The sequence below is a fragment of the Centruroides sculpturatus genome, unplaced genomic scaffold, assembly GCF_000671375.1.
Source record: "Centruroides sculpturatus isolate CEXI.00-Female unplaced genomic scaffold, Cexi_2.0 scaffold93, whole genome shotgun sequence".
Lineage (NCBI taxonomy): Eukaryota > Metazoa > Arthropoda > Arachnida > Scorpiones > Buthidae > Centruroides > Centruroides sculpturatus.
In genome coordinates this window covers 561,656-583,079 of record NW_019384297.1, presented here as the reverse complement: position 1 = coordinate 583,079, position 21,424 = coordinate 561,656, and the positions used below count along the sequence as shown (strand labels likewise).

General features: G+C 24.4%; 1 protein-coding gene and 1 long non-coding RNA gene across 2 annotated transcripts in view; one reads left to right on the top strand and one right to left on the bottom strand.

Moving 5' to 3' along the window:
- Positions 1-21,165, bottom strand: part of LOC111625906 (calcitonin receptor-like) — a 29,540-nt gene extending 8,375 nt beyond the window's left edge. Inside the window, exons 1-2 of the mRNA XM_023369196.1 lie at positions 21,114-21,165; positions 19,690-19,794 (exon numbers count right to left, since the gene is read on the bottom strand). Of these exons, the coding sequence (XP_023224964.1) occupies positions 19,690-19,768 (79 nt within the window). The 5' untranslated portion in view covers positions 19,769-19,794; positions 21,114-21,165. The remainder of the gene's footprint in view (positions 1-19,689; positions 19,795-21,113) is intronic.
- LOC111624783 lies at positions 12,208-12,991 on the top strand. The gene is made up of 3 exons (XR_002756637.1): positions 12,208-12,344; positions 12,562-12,700; positions 12,770-12,991. It is a non-coding gene; the product is annotated as an uncharacterized LOC111624783 (long non-coding RNA).
- Positions 21,166-21,424: the final 259 nt, after the last annotated feature.

Below are 21,424 nucleotides of genomic sequence, written 5' to 3'. Positions count from 1 at the left end.
TAAAGGTCGCAAGGTTGCATATTTGAAAACAGATGAAAGAAATTGAATGAAGCAATAAGTACTATGAGTGTAATAGATTGAGGATACGTTACTTGTATTTCTTACATTCAGGAATTGCAATTATTTCCATTAGGAACATCTGCTTCTCAAAGTTTAGATTTTTCAAAAATAGACAATTCGTCATTTGTTTCAAAACAGAAAGATTTTTAAAATCTACAAATTAAATGAGTAGAAATTTCATATTTAAGAATTGTTTCAAGTCACAAAAAAATGTTTCATTCGTGATTTAACAATTAAATAAAACGATCAATTATTTATTGTGACGTTGTCACAATACCAGGCTGCAATTTTTAATCATGTTTTTAATTTATTTAATTTAAAATATATACAGTACTCTTCATCTCAAATTAGTGGTGACTTGCCCCTGTACATAATACTTTTCCCGTTAGCAACAGAGTCATGCAATCATCTATTTAACTTCTTACAGGGGGAAGTTTTGAATCAAATTAAAGCATAGCTAATCGGAGCCATCTGCTTCGAAGCTTTCCATGCCTTGTCTAACTCATCTATCTAACTCAGTTCTCAAGATTAAGGAAAGACCAGACGGCCGGACGGGTGTGGGAATTTACAGGTCTACAATGTTATAATCAGAGCATAAAGCATTCTTTATGTTCTGATTATAACATTTCACTTTTTGAAATGAGTGAAAAAATTACAAGTGTGATAACTAATGGTTGGTTCCTATTTCCACATAATACTAAAGATTAGCTAAAATAAAAAATTCTTTCATAGAAAATATAAAGTAATAATATTAAAGCTTATTAATCATATAAAAATACAATTTTGGGAAAAATTACAATTAAAGCAAGAATGAAAATTATTAGATTTTGATTTTTTTTTATTTTTCAATTTAAATTCCGTTTCAAAATAAAATAAAATTTTTATACGAGCAAGTTTTTGACCGAAATAGTTACAAAAATTTCCGAAGTAATTTTTAATACAATTCTGAGCAAAATACAATTTTAATTATAGAAAATCGATTTTAATTTTTTAACTACTGTCTATATCCTTGAAAAATCTGGGAGAAAATATCCTTTCATCTCTAGGAAACATATTTACAGAAAAATAGAGACAGTACTGCCATATTTTCAACCAGAAAAATGTATTTAAAATATTATTATTTTTAAAATTTGGATTATGCGCCAGAAAAATCTAAAATAAATATTTCAGATGTCTCAGATTGTAAAAGTGAGAATTAGACATTCCGCTTTTTCTAGAAACGACTGGAAAATAATATTCTAGAACGTTTGATGTGGATATATAATCAGGAGACATTTCATCATATACTTCATTGAAAATAGATGCATCAGCAATATCTGACAATATAAAACTTTTGAAAGAACATATTTGTACGCTGTTGATCAATCACTTCAAAAATGGCCACAACACAACGAAGGCTCAACAAGCAGACGTGTTACAATTGGTTCAAAACATTTAAGGGTGGAGATCTGTTTATTTCAAAATGGATTCCATTCAAGATTCTCGATGGAGATTTCAAGATGAAACCCATTCAGACAGCGATTCCACTAGTAATAACGGCGTTCTTATACAACTAATAGACGATAATCCGCGGTTGGCAACCAGAAAATAACTCTAGTGGTCAACCGTGGAATATCGACTATTTCAGAGGTTTCTAACTTATTTTTATCACGAAATCTTTTCACCTTAGTAACAAATGTTGGAACCCTGCAGATATCAATACTAGGTAGCCACTTTACACTGAAACCAAAACAGAAGGTAAAATTACAATTAAGTATAACGAATGTTAATTAATTAAAATTAAAATCAAATCAATTGAGAATTAAAACAACGTTTTTAAAAAACACTGAAAAGTTGTTTTCGAAATTTTTAAATAGTAATTCAAATTTATCAAATCAAATCTTTCTCCAAAGTAAAGCCCCAGTCATTTTATTCTCACGAGATTGAAAGTTTGCAGCAAAGGTGGTGAAATGTGATTGACATTGACGGTGATTACCATCAATGTCAATCACATTTCGCCATCTTTGCTTTATTTAAGAGACTGGACTGCAACCGTCATTGATTAGTTGTCAATTAAGTTTTTTTTAATGTCTTAATTTCACCTTTACAATGTGATAAAATGATAATGTATCCGGCACTATATCTTTAAAATCTTTTTAAAATGTTCATAAAACGAAGAAAAATTAAACAGAAAATCAGATTTTCCTCAGTTTCTATGCTACGTAAAGGGTTAAAGACTCAAAAATTGCTACACTATGGGTTTTACACCAATGATGTAACATATGAAATGTTCGATTTGCTTTAGGAGCACTTTTCATATCTAATTCTGCTTGGCTCTTTTGTACTATTATTTTCTATAGTAACAATAACCAAATTGCTAAGCCTTAGTTGTGAATATTTTTCTAAATTACAGATACCGGTATTTCTTTTAATTGCATTTAGAAAATGAAATGAAAATTTACGAGAAATAATTATTTGTTGTTAAAATAAATTGGCAAGATCAAAACAATAAAAATAATAATAAAAAAATAAAAAAATGGAAACCACCAGTGGCCTAGAGAATGAAACTGCTAACGTCGGTGAGATCTAATTAGATTATAAACTGTTAACATGATATGAGGAATATTACCAAATCAATGGTTTTCCATATTTTCATCTCTCCAAAAGATTCATAATAGCATTATAAACATTTATTCGAAATTCATTACATGTTTCGTTTTGAACGTCCTCATTTGTATAAATAAAGGAACTAGAAGAATAAATAAATCAATACGTAGAAATTCATAATTGCTGGAAACAAATGCAAAATATGTAAATACACCGACAACGCCTGATATATTATTGATGAAAATCATTACAGTTCTTTGTATGCTTGTTAAAAATGTAGATATTGAAGTTGTTACTTTATCGGAATATTTTCTTCGGTGTTTTTATATAGTTATACAACTTAAAATAATGTAGGTTACAAAATTTTTAAAATATATAAGTTTTAATAATCTTTAAAACTAATCTTTTAAAAAACCCCATAAAATTTGATTGTGAAAACTATTTTATTATTGAAACTACGCTCGAAACACTTGTGTAAATGAGGCCTTATGTATGTGTTGTGGAGACATTTTGTAGGAAATGTATGATTTGTAGGAGAAAAATACACTTTAAAATGTTACTTTTTATAGGTAATGACATGGTCAAAATACTTATCTTGTAAGTGTAAATTTTTGGATCTTTCCTGTTATATATTATTTATTGAATATTTTCATTTGTTAAATATTGTAATGAGGACATACAAGCTGAAACATATAATGAATTTTGAATAAATGTTTTTAATGTTATCATAAGGTTTTTGCAGAAATGAAAATATACGAAATCTTCGACTTGGATATTCTTTACATCTTATTACCTAAACTCAGATTCGCACCTGACCAACGAGCTAACCACATGGAATTTTCGGAAATTTCTTTATGTGTCTAACCTAAATAGTTGGCCAATTACAATAAAAAGTTCTTCTGGAGTAATCCCTTAGCAGATCGCCCAAGCGTTACATTACGTTATCCCATTTATCCTATTCTATATAATAATAACAAAAATCTTATTTGATTGAATTTATTACCCACACATTCTTGGATAATTTTTTCTTATTTTATTAATTATTATTATTGGCTAGTCTAAAAGTGAATTCTCAGCTTCGCTTCTTTCCCTTTATATAATCATGATACCAATTTTGATAAAAAATAAATAACAAATTAAAGCTAGATTTTTTTATTTGTTCTTTTTAAGCTTTTGTAAAAAAACTACTCAAATTTTATGTAAACTAATTGATGATTGATATGTTCTTTTAAAAACTATTCTAGTACCATAAATTATTTCATGTTTTATAAATAATAATAAATGTAAAATGTCGAGTACAGTAATTTCCAATATGATACATATATACTGCTCTTATAATCTTAATATAAATCGACTTTTTATTACTCGAAATCAGGATTATGATTATGATCAGTTTATAATTTTTTACTCCTTTAGTCAAAGTCTTGGCTTTGTTTCGCTTACTAGCTGCATTTTTTTCAGGTGTTTCTCATTTCGCCTCTGACAATCAAAATAATGAATCGGCTAATTCGGGAGCACTTTTGCAAGTTTGTTTTTCAAACCTTACTTTAACAGTGATAAAGTACAAATCAATACCAAAACACACAAAAATAATTTAATTTGGTTCTATTTCTTTCCGATAAGTTGATTATGTTTTAGTAACATTACAATGCAATTATTTTTTTGTTATCAGAGATAAATTATATGACGTCAAAAAACAAAACTACACGATTATTATTATTATTGTCCGTATAAAAATTAAGAGTAATTAATTAATATATTTAACATTTTTACTTAACTTATCAGTAAAACTGTAAACCATTTTACGTCACCTATAATATTAGAATGTAAATGTAACAATTTAATGAGCAAATGAAATATAAATATTTAATTATGCAGAAAATTGTAATAAATAGCATAAGTAAGATTTTTTCAAATTAAAACAAATATTTTAGGATTGTAACTACTATATTTTCTTTTGAGAGAAATTATTCTTTTGTCTAAATATTATCGATTAAATTTTTAAAAAGATCAATTATCTTCCTTATATATTCTTTATATATATGATTAAAATTTGACATAAAAATATTTTTAGCAAAATTTTCAATTGTTTTCATAAACGTGGAAATAAGCAACGTCTTTATCATTCTGCTTATCTGTATTAAAAATATTTTCTCACTTCGATAATTACTATTATAAAAATTCTCGGAGGAAAGTTACTAAGTGTAAACATCTCAGTGTAGATTGATTTCATGTAGTTGAAATGTTTATTTAAATAAAATCAAGGAGTAACAGAAAAATTATGTTTTAAGAATAATTATTACGTTATTTTCACTTGGTTTCTAAGCAACCTGCAAAATAAAATAAAATAGAAGTGATTTTTATCTAATTTAACTCTATTTTAAGTAGTCATTGATAATCAAATGTTTAATCTTCACTCAGAAAATTTCTTAATAGGAAATTAGTATAAATTTGAACCGCAAAATTATCTTTATTAAATTTGTTTTTGTTATTTTTAATTTAATGCAAATTATTTTTAAAAGTAATATTACGGATAATTTATTTGGTTTATTAATGAATTATATCCATAAATATTTTGGGGATTTAATTCGTTAGTAAAACATTTACAAATAACTGATTTTAACGTTATTCAAATGTTGCATTTAACTAATATTTTCTTATTATAACGTTAATCTCCATTTAATATTTAATTTTACTAATTACCTTTAATCTGAAAATATAATAAAAATAAGTAAAAAATCTTAAGACAAAAACATAAAGGTTAATTAATTTCAATAAATAAGTGTTATATTTTATCAATATAATTCCTCCAAAATGGCATTTTTAATTGTAAATATTGTATACTGACATAAAATTTGAATGTTTTCTTTTCTTATTTTATCCAGTATATTCTGTACTTTATATCTATAACACTAAAGTATCCCTAATAAATCCTACTTTAAAGTTTAGAATATTTTTCATCGAATAAAGCCTAACAAATTCAGAACAAAACAAATATAGACTATATAAAATAATTTATTTAAAACAATTTCTAAATTTAAATAAAAAAAAAAATGGTGTCATGAGATCAGTTATCAGCAGTCATATTCCACCTGTGTCTTTTTTTTCGATATAGTTCTGTGATGTTATTTAGAATAAATTTTATTTATTTTTTCCCGCGACTGTGCTTTGTTTTACAATAATAGATGTTATATTAAACTATACTATTTCAATTAATCAATAGATTGATAATTCTAATTCCTTAATTTATTCGATAAAAAATATAAGCAAAATATATTTCATACTTTATGTGTCTAGTGAGTAAGGCTTCTTACAACTTTTAATTAATTACAATCGATTTTTCAAATATAATAAAAGAAAATAACTTAAATAGTTTATTGAAAATAAATTCTAAATTAAAAATTACGAGCATTTCATTAAAGCTAAATTAAATTACATTAAAGTATTACTTGATGAAGAATAACGCAATCAAGATATTAAATTTATAGATTGTCAAATTTTAATATTTGACAATTATTGAAATATTTGAAATTATTTAATTGAATTACTCTATTTAATATAAAATATTTTACAGTATAACGCGATGCATTAATAACGAGCTTGAGTACAGACAGTTTTCCATTATACTGACAGAAAGTGATACGCTTATAATAATGAACAGCGTCGAAGATATTTTCTTTCTGAATTTTGTTTACGTTGTTAAAGAACCGAATCTAGTTTCCGAAAGTAATTTAAAAATATCTCGTATTAGAAAATTATGCTATTTTCACACGAATAAATAAATGCATTTGAAAATTCTGTAAAAATACTTTCTGACAGATCGATTTTAAAATATTTTATGAAATAATAACTTTGATATAAATTATTACTAATTCAAAATATAATTTAGCAATACATTTTATTATTTAATGTAGTTTAGTAATTTATTTAGTATACTATAGTATTAAATTATATAATATATTTTAGTTCTTTTTTAAAAATAAAAGATTAAACAAAACTATATCTTCATTAATTACATTGGTCAACATAACTTTTTTGTTATATTTTATTAAACTAATTTCTAAGTTTGGCCATCACATCACATTTTTGAGAAATTGTTAATAATATTAACACCTGAATAGGGGCTAGTTTCCCATAAATGTCCTCCCGAGATACACTTCCCCTTGACAGATTGTCTCTGTTTTGCATTGCCTTATCCCATCAATCCAATTATTTTCAATAATCAGCTTTTGTAAAAATGAAACAAAAACACCTGAATATTTACTATATTTCAATTTTCAAATTTATTTATCACAAAAAAATATGAGAAAACACTTTGTATTTATTTTATTTTAAATTTTGAAAGTGTTTTTGGCCTTAGTAAAAAGCTTTCATCGTCTTTATAGCTCACAAATATAGAGTAATCAAAGTTAATTTAAGCATAGTTATTATAGTTATTATAATAACTTTTAATTAAAAATTAACGTAATAATTTATATTGTATATCGAATGAAAATTAATAGTTTCTTCATAATTATCGAGAATTTAACGAATAGTTAATATAAAATATAGAAATCCCAAACTACAAAATTCTGTTAATAATGTAGACTAACGTTGTAAGGAGACGGTTTTTACATTATAAATAATTTTAAATATAACTTACGTTCTCATTTTAATCGTAAAACAAATAAAATACAGACATACAAAATTTAATTCGAGATGAATATAATAAATCACTCGTGGACTGCTCTATAAATATATGCATAATACAGGTACATTAGATGTGATTTGCAATTAATAAACCCGCAATCCAGTTTTTATGGATACAATATATTCTTATTTTTTGACATTACAATGACTTCAATATTTATGGTCAGAAGCAAAAATTGCCCGAAGCGAATAGAAATCGATTTAAACTTTCAAAATCATTGTCAAGAATTAAAACATTTTTCGTCAGATAAAGTTATTTGCCCGAATAAAGAAAGTTTATCCATTTTAATAGCAATCTTTTAAAGAAATGCCTTCTAGATTTTCTTAGAATGCAACGTTAATAATAAATTGGCAATAAGCGCATTTTTCTTTTCATTTCAAAGGCATTTTTCAAATTCTGTTCACATCTTAAAATTTATTTTAAAATATTTTAATATTATATGAATAATTTATTTACGTTTGTATCCTTGTTTTANGGTCCGATGATTGTTGCCAGCTAAAACACGTAAAAATACTATTAAAGTAGCCAAGACATAGTCAAATATTGTAGCGCCACATCACTAGCGGACATTTGAATTTGCCGACTAGAACGGTCGATTAACCGATGTGACGGTTAATCGGGGGTCGGATAATCGATGCTCTACTGTATTTCTTAAAATTACAATATTTTTAGCAAAATTTTCAATTGTTTTCATAAACGTGGAAATAAGCAACGTCTTTATCATTCTGCTTATCTGTATTAAAAATATTTTCTCACTTCGATAATTACTATTATAAAAATTCTCGGAGGAAAGTTACTAAGTGTAAACATCTCAGTGTAGATTGATTTCATGTAGTTGAAATGTTTATTTAAATAAAATCAAGGAGTAACAGAAAAATTATGTTTTAAGAATAATTATTACGTTATTTTCACTTGGTTTCTAAGCAACCTGCAAAATAAAATAAAATAGAAGTGATTTTTATCTAATTTAACTCTATTTTAAGTAGTCATTGATAATCAAATGTTTAATCTTCACTCAGAAAATTTCTTAATAGGAAATTAGTATAAATTTGAACCGCAAAATTATCTTTATTAAATTTGTTTTTGTTATTTTTAATTTAATGCAAATTATTTTTAAAAGTAATATTACGGATAATTTATTTGGTTTATTAATGAATTATATCCATAAATATTTTGGGGATTTAATTCGTTAGTGAAACATTTACAAATAACTGATTTTAACGTTATTCAAATGTTGCATTTAACTAATATTTTCTTATTATAACGTTAATCTCCATTTAATATTTAATTTTACTAATTACCTTTAATCTGAAAATATAATAAAAATAAGTAAAAAATCTTAAGACAAAAACATAAAGGTTAATTAATTTCAATAAATAAGTGTTATATTTTATCAATATAATTCCTCCAAAATGGCATTTTTAATTGTAAATATTGTATACTGACATAAAATTTGAATGTTTTCTTTTCTTATTTTATCCAGTATATTCTGTACTTTATATCTATAACACTAAAGTATCCCTAATAAATCCTACTTTAAAGTTTAGAATATTTTTCATCGAATAAAGCCTAACAAATTCAGAACAAAACAAATATAGACTATATAAAATAATTTATTTAAAACAATTTCTAAATTTAAATAAAAAAAAAAATGGTGTCATGAGATCAGTTATCAGCAGTCATATTCCACCTGTGTCTTTTTTTTCGATATAGTTCTGTGATGTTATTTAGAATAAATTTTATTTATTTTTTCCCGCGACTGTGCTTTGTTTTACAATAATAGATGTTATATTAAACTATACTATTTCAATTAATCAATAGATTGATAATTCTAATTCCTTAATTTATTCGATAAAAAATATAAGCAAAATATATTTCATACTTTATGTGTCTAGTGAGTAAGGCTTCTTACAACTTTTAATTAATTACAATCGATTTTTCAAATATAATAAAAGAAAATAACTTAAATAGTTTATTGAAAATAAATTCTAAATTAAAAATTACGAGCATTTCATTAAAGCTAAATTAAATTACATTAAAGTATTACTTGATGAAGAATAACGCAATCAAGATATTAAATTTATAGATTGTCAAATTTTAATATTTGACAATTATTGAAATATTTGAAATTATTTAATTGAATTACTCTATTTAATATAAAATATTTTACAGTATAACGCGATGCATTAATAACGAGCTTGAGTACAGACAGTTTTCCATTATACTGACAGAAAGTGATACGCTTATAATAATGAACAGCGTCGAAGATATTTTCTTTCTGAATTTTGTTTACGTTGTTAAAGAACCGAATCTAGTTTCCGAAAGTAATTTAAAAATATCTCGTATTAGAAAATTATGCTATTTTCACACGAATAAATAAATGCATTTGAAAATTCTGTAAAAATACTTTCTGACAGATCGATTTTAAAATATTTTATGAAATAATAACTTTGATATAAATTATTACTAATTCAAAATATAATTTAGCAATACATTTTATTATTTAATGTAGTTTAGTAATTTATTTAGTATACTATAGTATTAAATTATATAATATATTTTAGTTCTTTTTTAAAAATAAAAGATTAAACAAAACTATATCTTCATTAATTACATTGGTCAACATAACTTTTTTGTTATATTTTATTAAACTAATTTCTAAGTTTGGCCATCACATCACATTTTTGAGAAATTGTTAATAATATTAACACCTGAATAGGGGCTAGTTTCCCATAAATGTCCTCCCGAGATACACTTCCCCTTGACAGATTGTCTCTGTTTTGCATTGCCTTATCCCATCAATCCAATTATTTTCAATAATCAGCTTTTGTAAAAATGAAACAAAAACTCCTGAATATTTACTATATTTCAATTTTCAAATTTATTTATCACAAAAAAATATGAGAAAACACTTTGTATTTATTTTATTTTAAATTTTGAAAGTGTTTTTGGCCTTAGTAAAAAGCTTTCATCGTCTTTATAGCTCACAAATATAGAGTAATCAAAGTTAATTTAAGCATAGTTATTATAGTTATTATAATAACTTTTAATTAAAAATTAACGTAATAATTTATATTGTATATCGAATGAAAATTAATAGTTTCTTCATAATTATCGAGAATTTAACGAATAGTTAATATAAAATATAGAAATCCCAAACTACAAAATTCTGTTAATAATGTAGACTAACGTTATAAGGAGACGGTTTTTACATTATAAATAATTTTAAATATAACTTACGTTCTCATTTTAATCGTAAAACAAATAAAATACAGACATACAAAATTTAATTCGAGATGAATATAATAAATCACTCGTGGACTGCTCTATAAATATATGCATAATACAGGTACATTAGATGTGATTTGCAATTAATAAACCCGCAATCCAGTTTTTATGGATACAATATATTCTTATTTTTTGACATTACAATGACTTCAATATTTATGGTCAGAAGCAAAAATTGCCCGAAGCGAATAGAAATCGATTTAAACTTTCAAAATCATTGTCAAGAATTAAAACATTTTTCGTCAGATAAAGTTATTTGCCCGAATAAAGAAAGTTTATCCACTTTAATAGCAATCTTTTAAAGAAATGCCTTCTAGATTTTCTTAGAATGCAACGTTAATAATAAATTGGCAATAAGCGCATTTTTCTTTTCATTTCAAAGGCATTTTTCAAATTCTGTTCACATCTTAAAATTTATTTTAAAATATTTTAATATTATATGAATAATTTATTTACGTTTGTATCCTTGTTTTAAATTATTACGAGAAATATTCAAAATTTATAAGAAATTTTAAAGCGTTTTCTTTAATAAATATTTTATGGAAAGAAATTAAGTCAATTATGCTTTTCTTATTATTACGTTTTATTAAAATTAAATTATTAATATATTACAAATTTTTATGAAAAAGAAGACACTTATATGTTGATGTGAATTTAAATAATATATTTCACCTTGATATTTTGTGGTTATATTAATAAACTGATATTTAAAACATTTTGAAATTTTATCGTACTTTAAAAATCACATAGTCGACAACTAAAGAAGAAAAGCGAAAGTAAATATTATTGATTTAAACGATCACTTAAAATGTAAATAAGTCTAAAGAGTAAAATTTAAATTTTTTTTCTTATTTATATAGTATTTCGTACCAACACCATAATCTCAATTTTCAAAAAAAGAATTGGATTTAAGCAATTCTTTTATTATCAATAAAATATCTCTTGCACCAACATTTGCTTCTAGGTATAATCTCTAGGAAAATTATATCTTTCCGTATGGAGCTTCTTATAATAAAATTGAACATTACTATTTTCAGGAAAAATGTTTTATGTTTTAGAATATAATATGTATTTGATTTCATTTATCAATACACGATTTGCAATATTTATCTTCTAAAACTTACTAAATATGTTTTACAGCTTCGATTTTTTTGATGTATATCCATATATATCCATTTTTAAATTTCAAGTTTTTAATAATCTAAAGTAATCACTTCAATACGATCCAAAAATTTAACTAATGATATATTAATTATTAAAAGATTAAAATTAACTCGTTTCGAATTATTAATTAGATTTTCTACTTTCAATTTATAAGAGCATCACTTACACTTCAAGAGAGTTTAATTATTGTTTTTAGTAGTAATTAATTAATTAATTACTATTAAATCATACTATGGGATTTCTATAATTGCTTACTTTTTATTTATTTATGATTATTCTATAAAATAGTTAATGAATATGTTGCACCTTACCAATATAAAATACTACGTATGATCAATATTTATATCTTGATTTGCGATTTCGGTAGTTTGTAGAATAAACTGGTGTCGATTTTTCTTATTATATAGATAGAGATGTAATGTAGATGTCAATATACGTGCTAACTGTTGTCGTATTCCGGAACAAATATACATTACAGTCATTTCTATCAAACAGACAATAATGACAGCAAGAAGCCAAACAACAAAATGACACTGTGTTACTACAAAAACAAAAAGTAATAAGCTTTGTTTTATTTTTTTCTTTTATTTTAGAACTTTAAATTATAAAAAATATAAATAAAATAACGTTATTTATAAAATAATATGATTTGTTTCAAATCCAATAAAATAACTTTCTTATTTTTAAGATTTTGTTATAAAAATAACAAGGAAAATTATTTTAATAAACTTATGACATAGAACCTATTTAAAATTAAAATTTTAATATTTTAGATCATCAAATTGGTTGAAAAGTTAAATATAACGTGGCGTAAAGTGAATCTAAATTGATTTTTAAGCAACGTTGGAGCTGATCCTTATTAATAATGCGTAGCGCGACACGAATTAGACAAACAAGACGTAACAAATGAAGGTGAGTAAATTATCTAGAGTGACATTCACTTGGCAAATTGTTTTATAAAAATGATCTTGTTTATTTCAGAATTTTCAAGAAACAGGAAATAATCAGAGTTTTGCTATTTTCCCATTTAATTTACCATCACCAATTTAATTTGCGCTCAGTCCGAAGTTGGTTTCGGACTAGGTGAAGATGAGTTTACAAATTCAATTTATTTTATATGATTTATACGCGTAGGCGTAAATAATGAATAGAATTTTAATTTTCCGCTACCATAGCCACTGCCAGAATGTTGTCATTCAAATGCTTTACTAAAGCGAAATTTGAATAAATAATGAATAAAAATTGAATAAAAAGTAAAATTTGAACAAAAATAAAGACTGTACTTGTAGCGTAAAACCAAATCGAAACAATATCGTATTTTATTAGTACTTGATAATTTCTAATTTTATTTGAAAACTCGATTATAATCCCAAACCATTAATATAAATGAGATTAACATATTAAAACCGTCTTTATTTCTACGAAATACATTTTACAAATTACATTTATAGAGCTATCTAATTATGATAATTAGTAAAATATATTATCTGACGATAAAATAAAAATAAATGATAAGTTTTTAAATTTTATATGATATAAAATTAAAATTATATTTCTACTGTAGTATGGTTAAGTCAATATAAAACAATACATATAAACTTTTAACTTGGTAAAACTTAATAAATAAGATTTATTTCTTTAACAGATTCTCAATTTAAATTGAAATAATGGAGAAAATTGACTCTTTTAAACAAATGAGATTATTTATTTATTGTTTGAATATTTTAAATGAGATTAATCTATAAAAGTGCATTTCTCTAAAATCGCTATTGATATGATATGCAAAATCTCTTAAGACTTTTTTGCAAATTAATCTGAACCGTTTGACTCTGTTAGAAATTAATTATCTTATTGAGACAGACAAGTTTACCAGCGAAGGTGACAGAATAATTCAGAAATTATACACCAAGTTTCGGCCACTTACATAACACCGAAGAAGTACTGTCTCATTTAGTTTTTTTCTTTTCTGGTGGCTTGCCTCGGGGCGGTCCATTTAGCCCATACCTGTTTATATTATACATTTCTAATGTATATAAATGCTTTCCAGATATGGAATCGGATAGTATTAATATTTGTCCATTGTTGTGGAGTTTTTTTATTTACGCAGATTTAGTATTATTATCTAAGACAGAAATAAATTTATAGAAGATTAAGTTACTATTGTTTCTGAGTATTGTAGAAACAAAGATTTTAGATTAAGTCAAAAATAATGGTTTTCAGTCGACGTGGTCTTCTCTGCAAGGCAGGTTTTGGAGGGTTCTCTAGTAGAGATTGTGAACAAATATAAATATTTAAAAGTAATTTTCAATACATTTGGTATATTTAAAAATCATTTTATAGAATTATTCCTCAGGTTGTACAGATTAATAATAATATAATTATTATTAATCTGTACAACCTGTACAGATTAATAATAATATAATTATTATTAATCTGTACAACCTGATCATCGTGTGTTAAAATGAAAGTTAATGATGTGAATATTGCTCTTCAGTATGTTTAACTCAATTTGGTCTTTAAATTTTTTTAGATATGATAGAGAAGATCCAACTTTATTATATGAGAAACATGTTTAAATTAGGCAAATCCATTCAGCTTAAGCCATTCGTCTCGCTTTTGGACGATTTCTTTTAAGGCTTAAGTGTTTTCAATGTTATTCATAACATTTTTATGCGCACATTCTGTAACCCATAATCTTTAGAATATATTTATTGCAGAAGCTAATCTTAGAAACATGCAAATGATATGGTTTAATGATAGAATGAACACAGGCTATCTAGATGGTAGGCGCTAACGGTAGGATAGATGCGCAAGTATAATGATCCTACCAGCACTATACCAATATTCCATAAGCTTTTCCTGCTGATAGGATGGGTTGCAGGATAACGGAGTGAGAGCGAAAGAAACGGTAAGTTACGGTCACTATTAGAAAAATGTGAATCGAAATAGGCCACAGAAAACACACGGTCTCCTTGCCGTATGGGAGCTGTCATGTTTAATTCCGCGATTCCTAGCGGCCAAATCACAAAGTTGTGTATTCAGATCTTGCTTTCGAAGTTTAAGCTACAAAATGCGATATAGTTCATCCTGCTGGTATGCTTCATTACTGTATAATAAAGCGATTATAATCATCCTACCAGGCGGATGATCTATCCTACCGGTAGGATGCTGTCCATTCTATCATTAAAGCATTATCAGGGATTGCGACTTCTGCAGGGTTTAATTTTTCCTTGATAATAGATGGGACAAATTCCTGTTCTTTTTATCGGTCATCACAATTATTAATAGGCGGAAAGACTACTTTGTCCAACAGGACCGAATAAAAGCATTACAGTCACAATTTCATTTTTTAGTAGGCCTATATTGAGCGTTTACAATCTACAAGTTATTTGTTTCGTTACAATTTGTTCTACAAAGATGTCTGTATAACATTGCGAATACGACGAAATCGCAATTTAAATTTATTTAAAAATCACTCTTTTACTCTGTGCTGAAAAACAAAATACCATTGTTCACCTTCTTTTATATTATACAATATTCTATAATATAAAGCGTAACTATTTGCGCACTGTTTAAGATAATTGTTGTTATTTGCCTTTGTCTAAAAATTTAATTTATAGATATGTAAATCGAGTTTAAAATATTTTTAACTTGTTAGATGAGTAAAATGAATAAAGTTAAATTGTATTATTTGTATCCTCCGACAGAGCGAGATCTTTAAGTCAATAAAATTTAATTTGATTTGATCATGTAAATGTTTAAATGATGAATATTCAATTGAAATAATTCAAAATTAAAAGGAAAAAGGACTAATTCGTTTAATCACTCTTTCCATATATAGAATCATATCTAAAATTTTTTACGGACGTATTTAATATTCTTAATGTTTCATATGATGCAAAATAACATTTTAAATATTTATAGAAAGTAAATACTACATATTTACAAAATTATAAATATTATAAGTGACTTGATCGATGATTTAAAAGACGGTTTCAATTATTCTTCGTGCAAAGGTAAAGCTTATTCAAGATAAAAATGGAAAGATTCTGTCGGTTCTAGGGCTTGCTTCAGCAAAACACAGAATAGAAAGATTCTGTAACTAATGTCTTTATTCACTGATGATCATCCAAAATAATATTCTGTCATTTAATATGTTTCACATACGATTATTTTCTTTTACAATAACACCAATATCACATTTTAGTTTTGTGGGATATAAATTCTATTTAATTTCATTAATTTATTCGTAGTTTATCATTAATTCATCGTTTATTAAAGTAGAAAAAATAAAAAAAATAAAAAATAAACTAAGCTAAGTAATGCATTATAGCTTTAGTTATTAACACGTTGATGATTTAACTTACAGAAAATTTAAAATATCTCCGATAATTTTTTTATCTGAACAGAATTTTCTTTATAATAAATCTAATTAAGTCTTATAACGCATAAATAAAGATAAATTTTATTTTAATTAAAAAATAATTACAAAGTACAGTATATATTTAAATTTTTATTTTACATAAAATAAAGAATATTGAATGATCCCTGATAAATATGATTATCAGGAATCACTTAATATTGTTACAAGAAGATGCAAAAAAGTGTAAAAGTGGAAAAAATTTAAACCCAGAATGAAAAATCTTTATCTGTATTCTATTGAATATAGATAAGCAAAGGAAAAGAAATGTACTGTACCTATTAAAATATAAAATAAAACATTTTATTATTTAAAAAATTCAACATTAAAACAAATAAAATTTTTTAAGTATCTTGTATTTACTAATAGGAAATATTAAATAAAGATAAAAATTTTATTAGCAAAATTGTACGATGTATTTTTAATAATGCGATAAACAATAGTAAAAATATGCATACAACAGTCCAAATTTAATATTTTTTGAAAGTATGAATTTATACTTTTGATTATTGAGTTTAAAAATCATATAGCATAGAAATTAATCTTACATCCAATATCTAAAATCGTTTATAATGACTTTTGATTTGACACTTCATTAATTTGAAGTAGAGACAAACAAATAATTAGTTACAATACTGTACAGGTATAACACTAGCATGGAGGTTTTATAAATATACTATTTAAAGAAAGAATCGATAATAATATCACTTCAAAGCTGGAAAAATTGTTTATACAATAATAATATAAATTTGTGCCATTTTTAAAAAAAATTAATTTATAAAAATAAGACATATCTCTAATTAAAATATGATTCATTATACTTAAAAAACATTCAAAAATTTATATGTTTAACTAAAATTATAATAGTTTAAAATTTATTTCGTATTTTTTCTTTGTTTTTTTTAATTTGCATTTCTCATTTAAATCTATAAATTAAAAATATTAAGTAAACAGAAAAGTTGACACTTTAATTTCATAAATAATTATCTTATCATATTACCGTACTGTACTAATCTTTAGTACACGGAAAACTACTAGTTTTCCATTCTAAAAAGAATCGATGGAGTCAGATAATCTATTTATCTTATCATAATCGAATTAAAAATAAATTTGCGAAAATTAGAATTTCCCTATACTTCTGATCATTACTATGTTCTCCTGTTTGATTTTTTCTCATATATTTTGTTTTTAAAACGAAATTACTTACGGTTCCATTATACTGAAAGAAAAAGAAAACAAACAACAAATCAAACCATAATTCCATTTTGTGTTCCAAAATATAAACACCACAATCTCATACAAAGTGTATAGAATAGTTTGTTAAGGTTTATTTCAAACAGACATAAATAAATAATACTATGATTTCAATCTCCTATAAGCAGAAACGCATAAAACTTTTTGTGTTTTGCTGATACTTGAAAAGTTAATTGAAAGACAATGTTAAATAAAATGAGCTCTTCAATTAATTGTTTCTGAAGAATATATTAAACTGGCATTTAATCTTATGTTTGTTTTCTTATATCTTAAAAAAAATTATTTTCTACATAAAATTTTCTATTTTCCTTACTTTTTGGATTAAAATTAAATACAGTATTAAATAGAGATTAATGTTAAAAAATTCACTTATAAATTTTTTGTTTAGTTATTTGACTATTTGTAAATATTTAACAAAAGCATTTCATCTTCAAAATATTTATAGATGTAATTCATTAATCAATCTAATATGGTCATAATATTATTTTTTAATATAATTTGTGTAAAATTGAAAGTAACAAAAACAAGTTTAATAAAGATAATTTTACAATTCGAATTTATACTAATTTCCTGTTAAGAAATTTCCTAATTGAAGATTTACCATTTCAGTATCGATTATATCGTCCTCACAAAGCAGCACTGGGATTAAGTAGCAGATTCACATTACATCGAATTTAATTTTAGGTAGAAAGTACAGTTATATATTAAAATATTTGAAATCGAATAAAGAAACATCAAGATCGAAAAGCAATACGTGGAAAAAGTTCAAATTTTACAAATCAAATATAATCTCAAAAGGTAAATTAAACATTTAAGGACAAGTTTGAAATTCGATTAAGTAATATATTATTGTAGCAGAAGTTTCAGTTACATTTCTACTTATTCGGAAAGAAATTACTATTTTAATACTCGCGAATATAAAAGAAAAAAGTATTTTTAAAGTGTAAAATCTTGTATTATAGTACATTTCACTTTCACAAAATGATTTGTTTTATTTGTTTTATTGTACGAGAAAAACCATTCATATGCTCTTGCATTATTTATATTAATATTATATAATTAATAAACTTTTAAATTTTATACAGTCGACTCCCCTACACTGTTGATAATTCCGTTTTATATGAATTCCATGTTATACGAATCACTTAGATTTTACAAATACCTGTGCCGGGCTGTGAACGGCTCACGTATTTGTAAAATCTAAGTGACTCGTACAACATGGAATTCATATAAAACAAAAATCAACAGTGTTATAAGGGGATCGATTGTATTTATAAATTGCTTCTCTATTGAATTTTACTGAAAAAATTCTTAATTTGATACAAATACTGTATAATATTGTAGCTTGTCTTTATTATAATATAAAACTTTTAGGAAAATTGTATTTATGAAAATGTATGTGTTTATTACATATCTAAAAATATATAATGGTTTATTATTAACATTTTATATCTACAAACGACAAAAAACTTATTTTCGGAAGTTATCATCTTCAAAGACTCTCACAAATATTAATTAATATTTCTTATTCACTCTTTTTTCTTATCATAACCTGAAGAAAATTAATAATAAATAAACTTTTAAATTTTATACAGTCGACTCCCCTATAACACTGTTGATAATTCCGTTTTATTTCCGTACAATATTATTAATTTATTAATAATATATTGTAATGGAAATAAAAATATTATTAATCATTCCGAAATACTTTATAAAAGTAGAATCTATTAAAAGATTCAAATATAAAAAACATAGAAATGCTCGTAATTAGCTAAAATGTTATCCCTAATTATATTCAATTTCTCGAACATTCAAAATTATCCTATCCTTTTTATATCAAATAAATCAGATCTTTTATGAGCATCTGTTTTGAATAATTTAAGTATTTATGAAATTTTAATTTTTTAAGCTATAGAACTTAAATTACTTTGTACAGCGCACAATTAAAAAATTTACAAAGCTATAAAGATTTTTAACATTAATATATAAACTTAAAGTTGTATAAATTCGTTTCTGATTAATAATACTGTACACTACATATACATATACATGAAGTGAAGTATAATACTGTACACTACATATACAATAGTAAAGTCGAACAAACTTTGATAAAATATGCATTATTGCATCGTAGTTCCTGCTGATAACGTCAAGTTAAATTTAGTAAAATTATAAAGAAAATAATGGAATTATGATTAAAATTACAATATATTAACAAATTTCCTACCATCTTTAGGTTGGTTTGAATTTTCTATGTTTGTTAAACAAGTATTTTTCTTGTTTTGTAGCTCTTCTAACTGATCCATGATGAAATAAAATTCATTCACGTGATCTGTGTAATAAAGAAAAACGTTAACATTTTCTTTTTATAATCATATTAAATAACGTTCAAACAAGCTTCGTAGAACGTATCAACGTTAAATATACTTTAGAAAGGTATCGTTTTACGAAATCTATGAATAAAGAAAACTTAAAATTTTCAGAATATCGCATTTCATTTGAAAGTACATACAAAAATTTGCATTAAAAGCATGCGATAAAAGACATATGCAAATCCTAACGTGGTTTATCGGAAAAACGAAACCAAAGTAAACAAAATATAAATTTCTCTCATAGAAGTGAACTGAATGCGCAACATTATTAATAAAATTACTTATTTAAAATAGTAATTAAAAGAAATTAGTATAAATCCTTTTCACTAAATCATTAGTAGCCACAATTACGAATAGAAAAGATAAAAAAAAGATAATCGTCATAAGCTTTAATAAAGAGAAATTAAAATAATTTATAACTACAATTTCAGCAAAGTTATCTGATATTAAAATTATGTGAAAACGTTTCAAAAACGTGTCTCTTCAAATAATGGATATGATTAAATATATCAATTTGCATATTCTTTGCATGTTGTTCTTTTCGTATATTATTATTTTCCATTATGAATGACTCGAACAAAGGCATTGTCATCTGATTTTGCAACAGCTGTCTTCGAAATGTTGCAAGTTTGAAGCATTGATCTTTTCATCACACAAAAACTAAGTTCTGACTTATATCATGTTTATATCTAAAGTATGTTCTATAATTAAAAAAATAATTTTCAACTGTGTTGAATAAATCCATTAAGTATTTATGCTTTAAAATTATTATGTGCCTGTTTGAATCAGGAATTTTATATATATTATCTTTCATGACAAGACAATTCGTGGCATTTCGATTATCGATAATAAATAACGCCGTGCAAAACAGTAATAGTCATACGCTATAACTTTGATTAAGAAATTATTTCCTGACGAAGGAAAATATTTATAAAATTCTCGTAGCCTTTATCTTAAATTATAACAAAATAAATCAATTATGGATAGTAATTATTCATTAACATTTTATAAGCACAATTAGTGTGATTTTAAATAATTTTTATTAATTTGTAGTAAAAAATTTTATACGGGTATATATATAACTAATCAGGAAAAAATTTGATTTATTTCTGTAATGAAAATAAATAGAATATTTACTTTTGAACAGACTATTAAAATTAATTATTTTCTAAATAATTAATTATAATATTATAACTATTAGGTTTAGAGATAAAAAGATAAAATTTTTTACATAAATTGTATAAAGATTAAAATTGTGCAAGTAGAGAAGATTGCTTACCTGAGATGTTTCTCAGTTTATCACTTAGCCGTTGCCAGGTGATCGCTCTTTTTACTCTTATTCGGCGGATGTTATCCATAGCGAATGTTGCGATCCTAGCGATAAAAAGGAGAAACAGCCCACTCGAAAGAAACTTTTTGTTTTCCTTTTTACAGGAAATTATATATTATGTTAGAAATGATTGTATAACATGATAAAAATTAGATGCTTTTATATTGTTCATTTTTAATACTTTTCGTTTGAAAATTAACATCATGCCAGTGAAAATTTTAATAACTATTTATCGTTATAATAATTTTATTTATGAATTA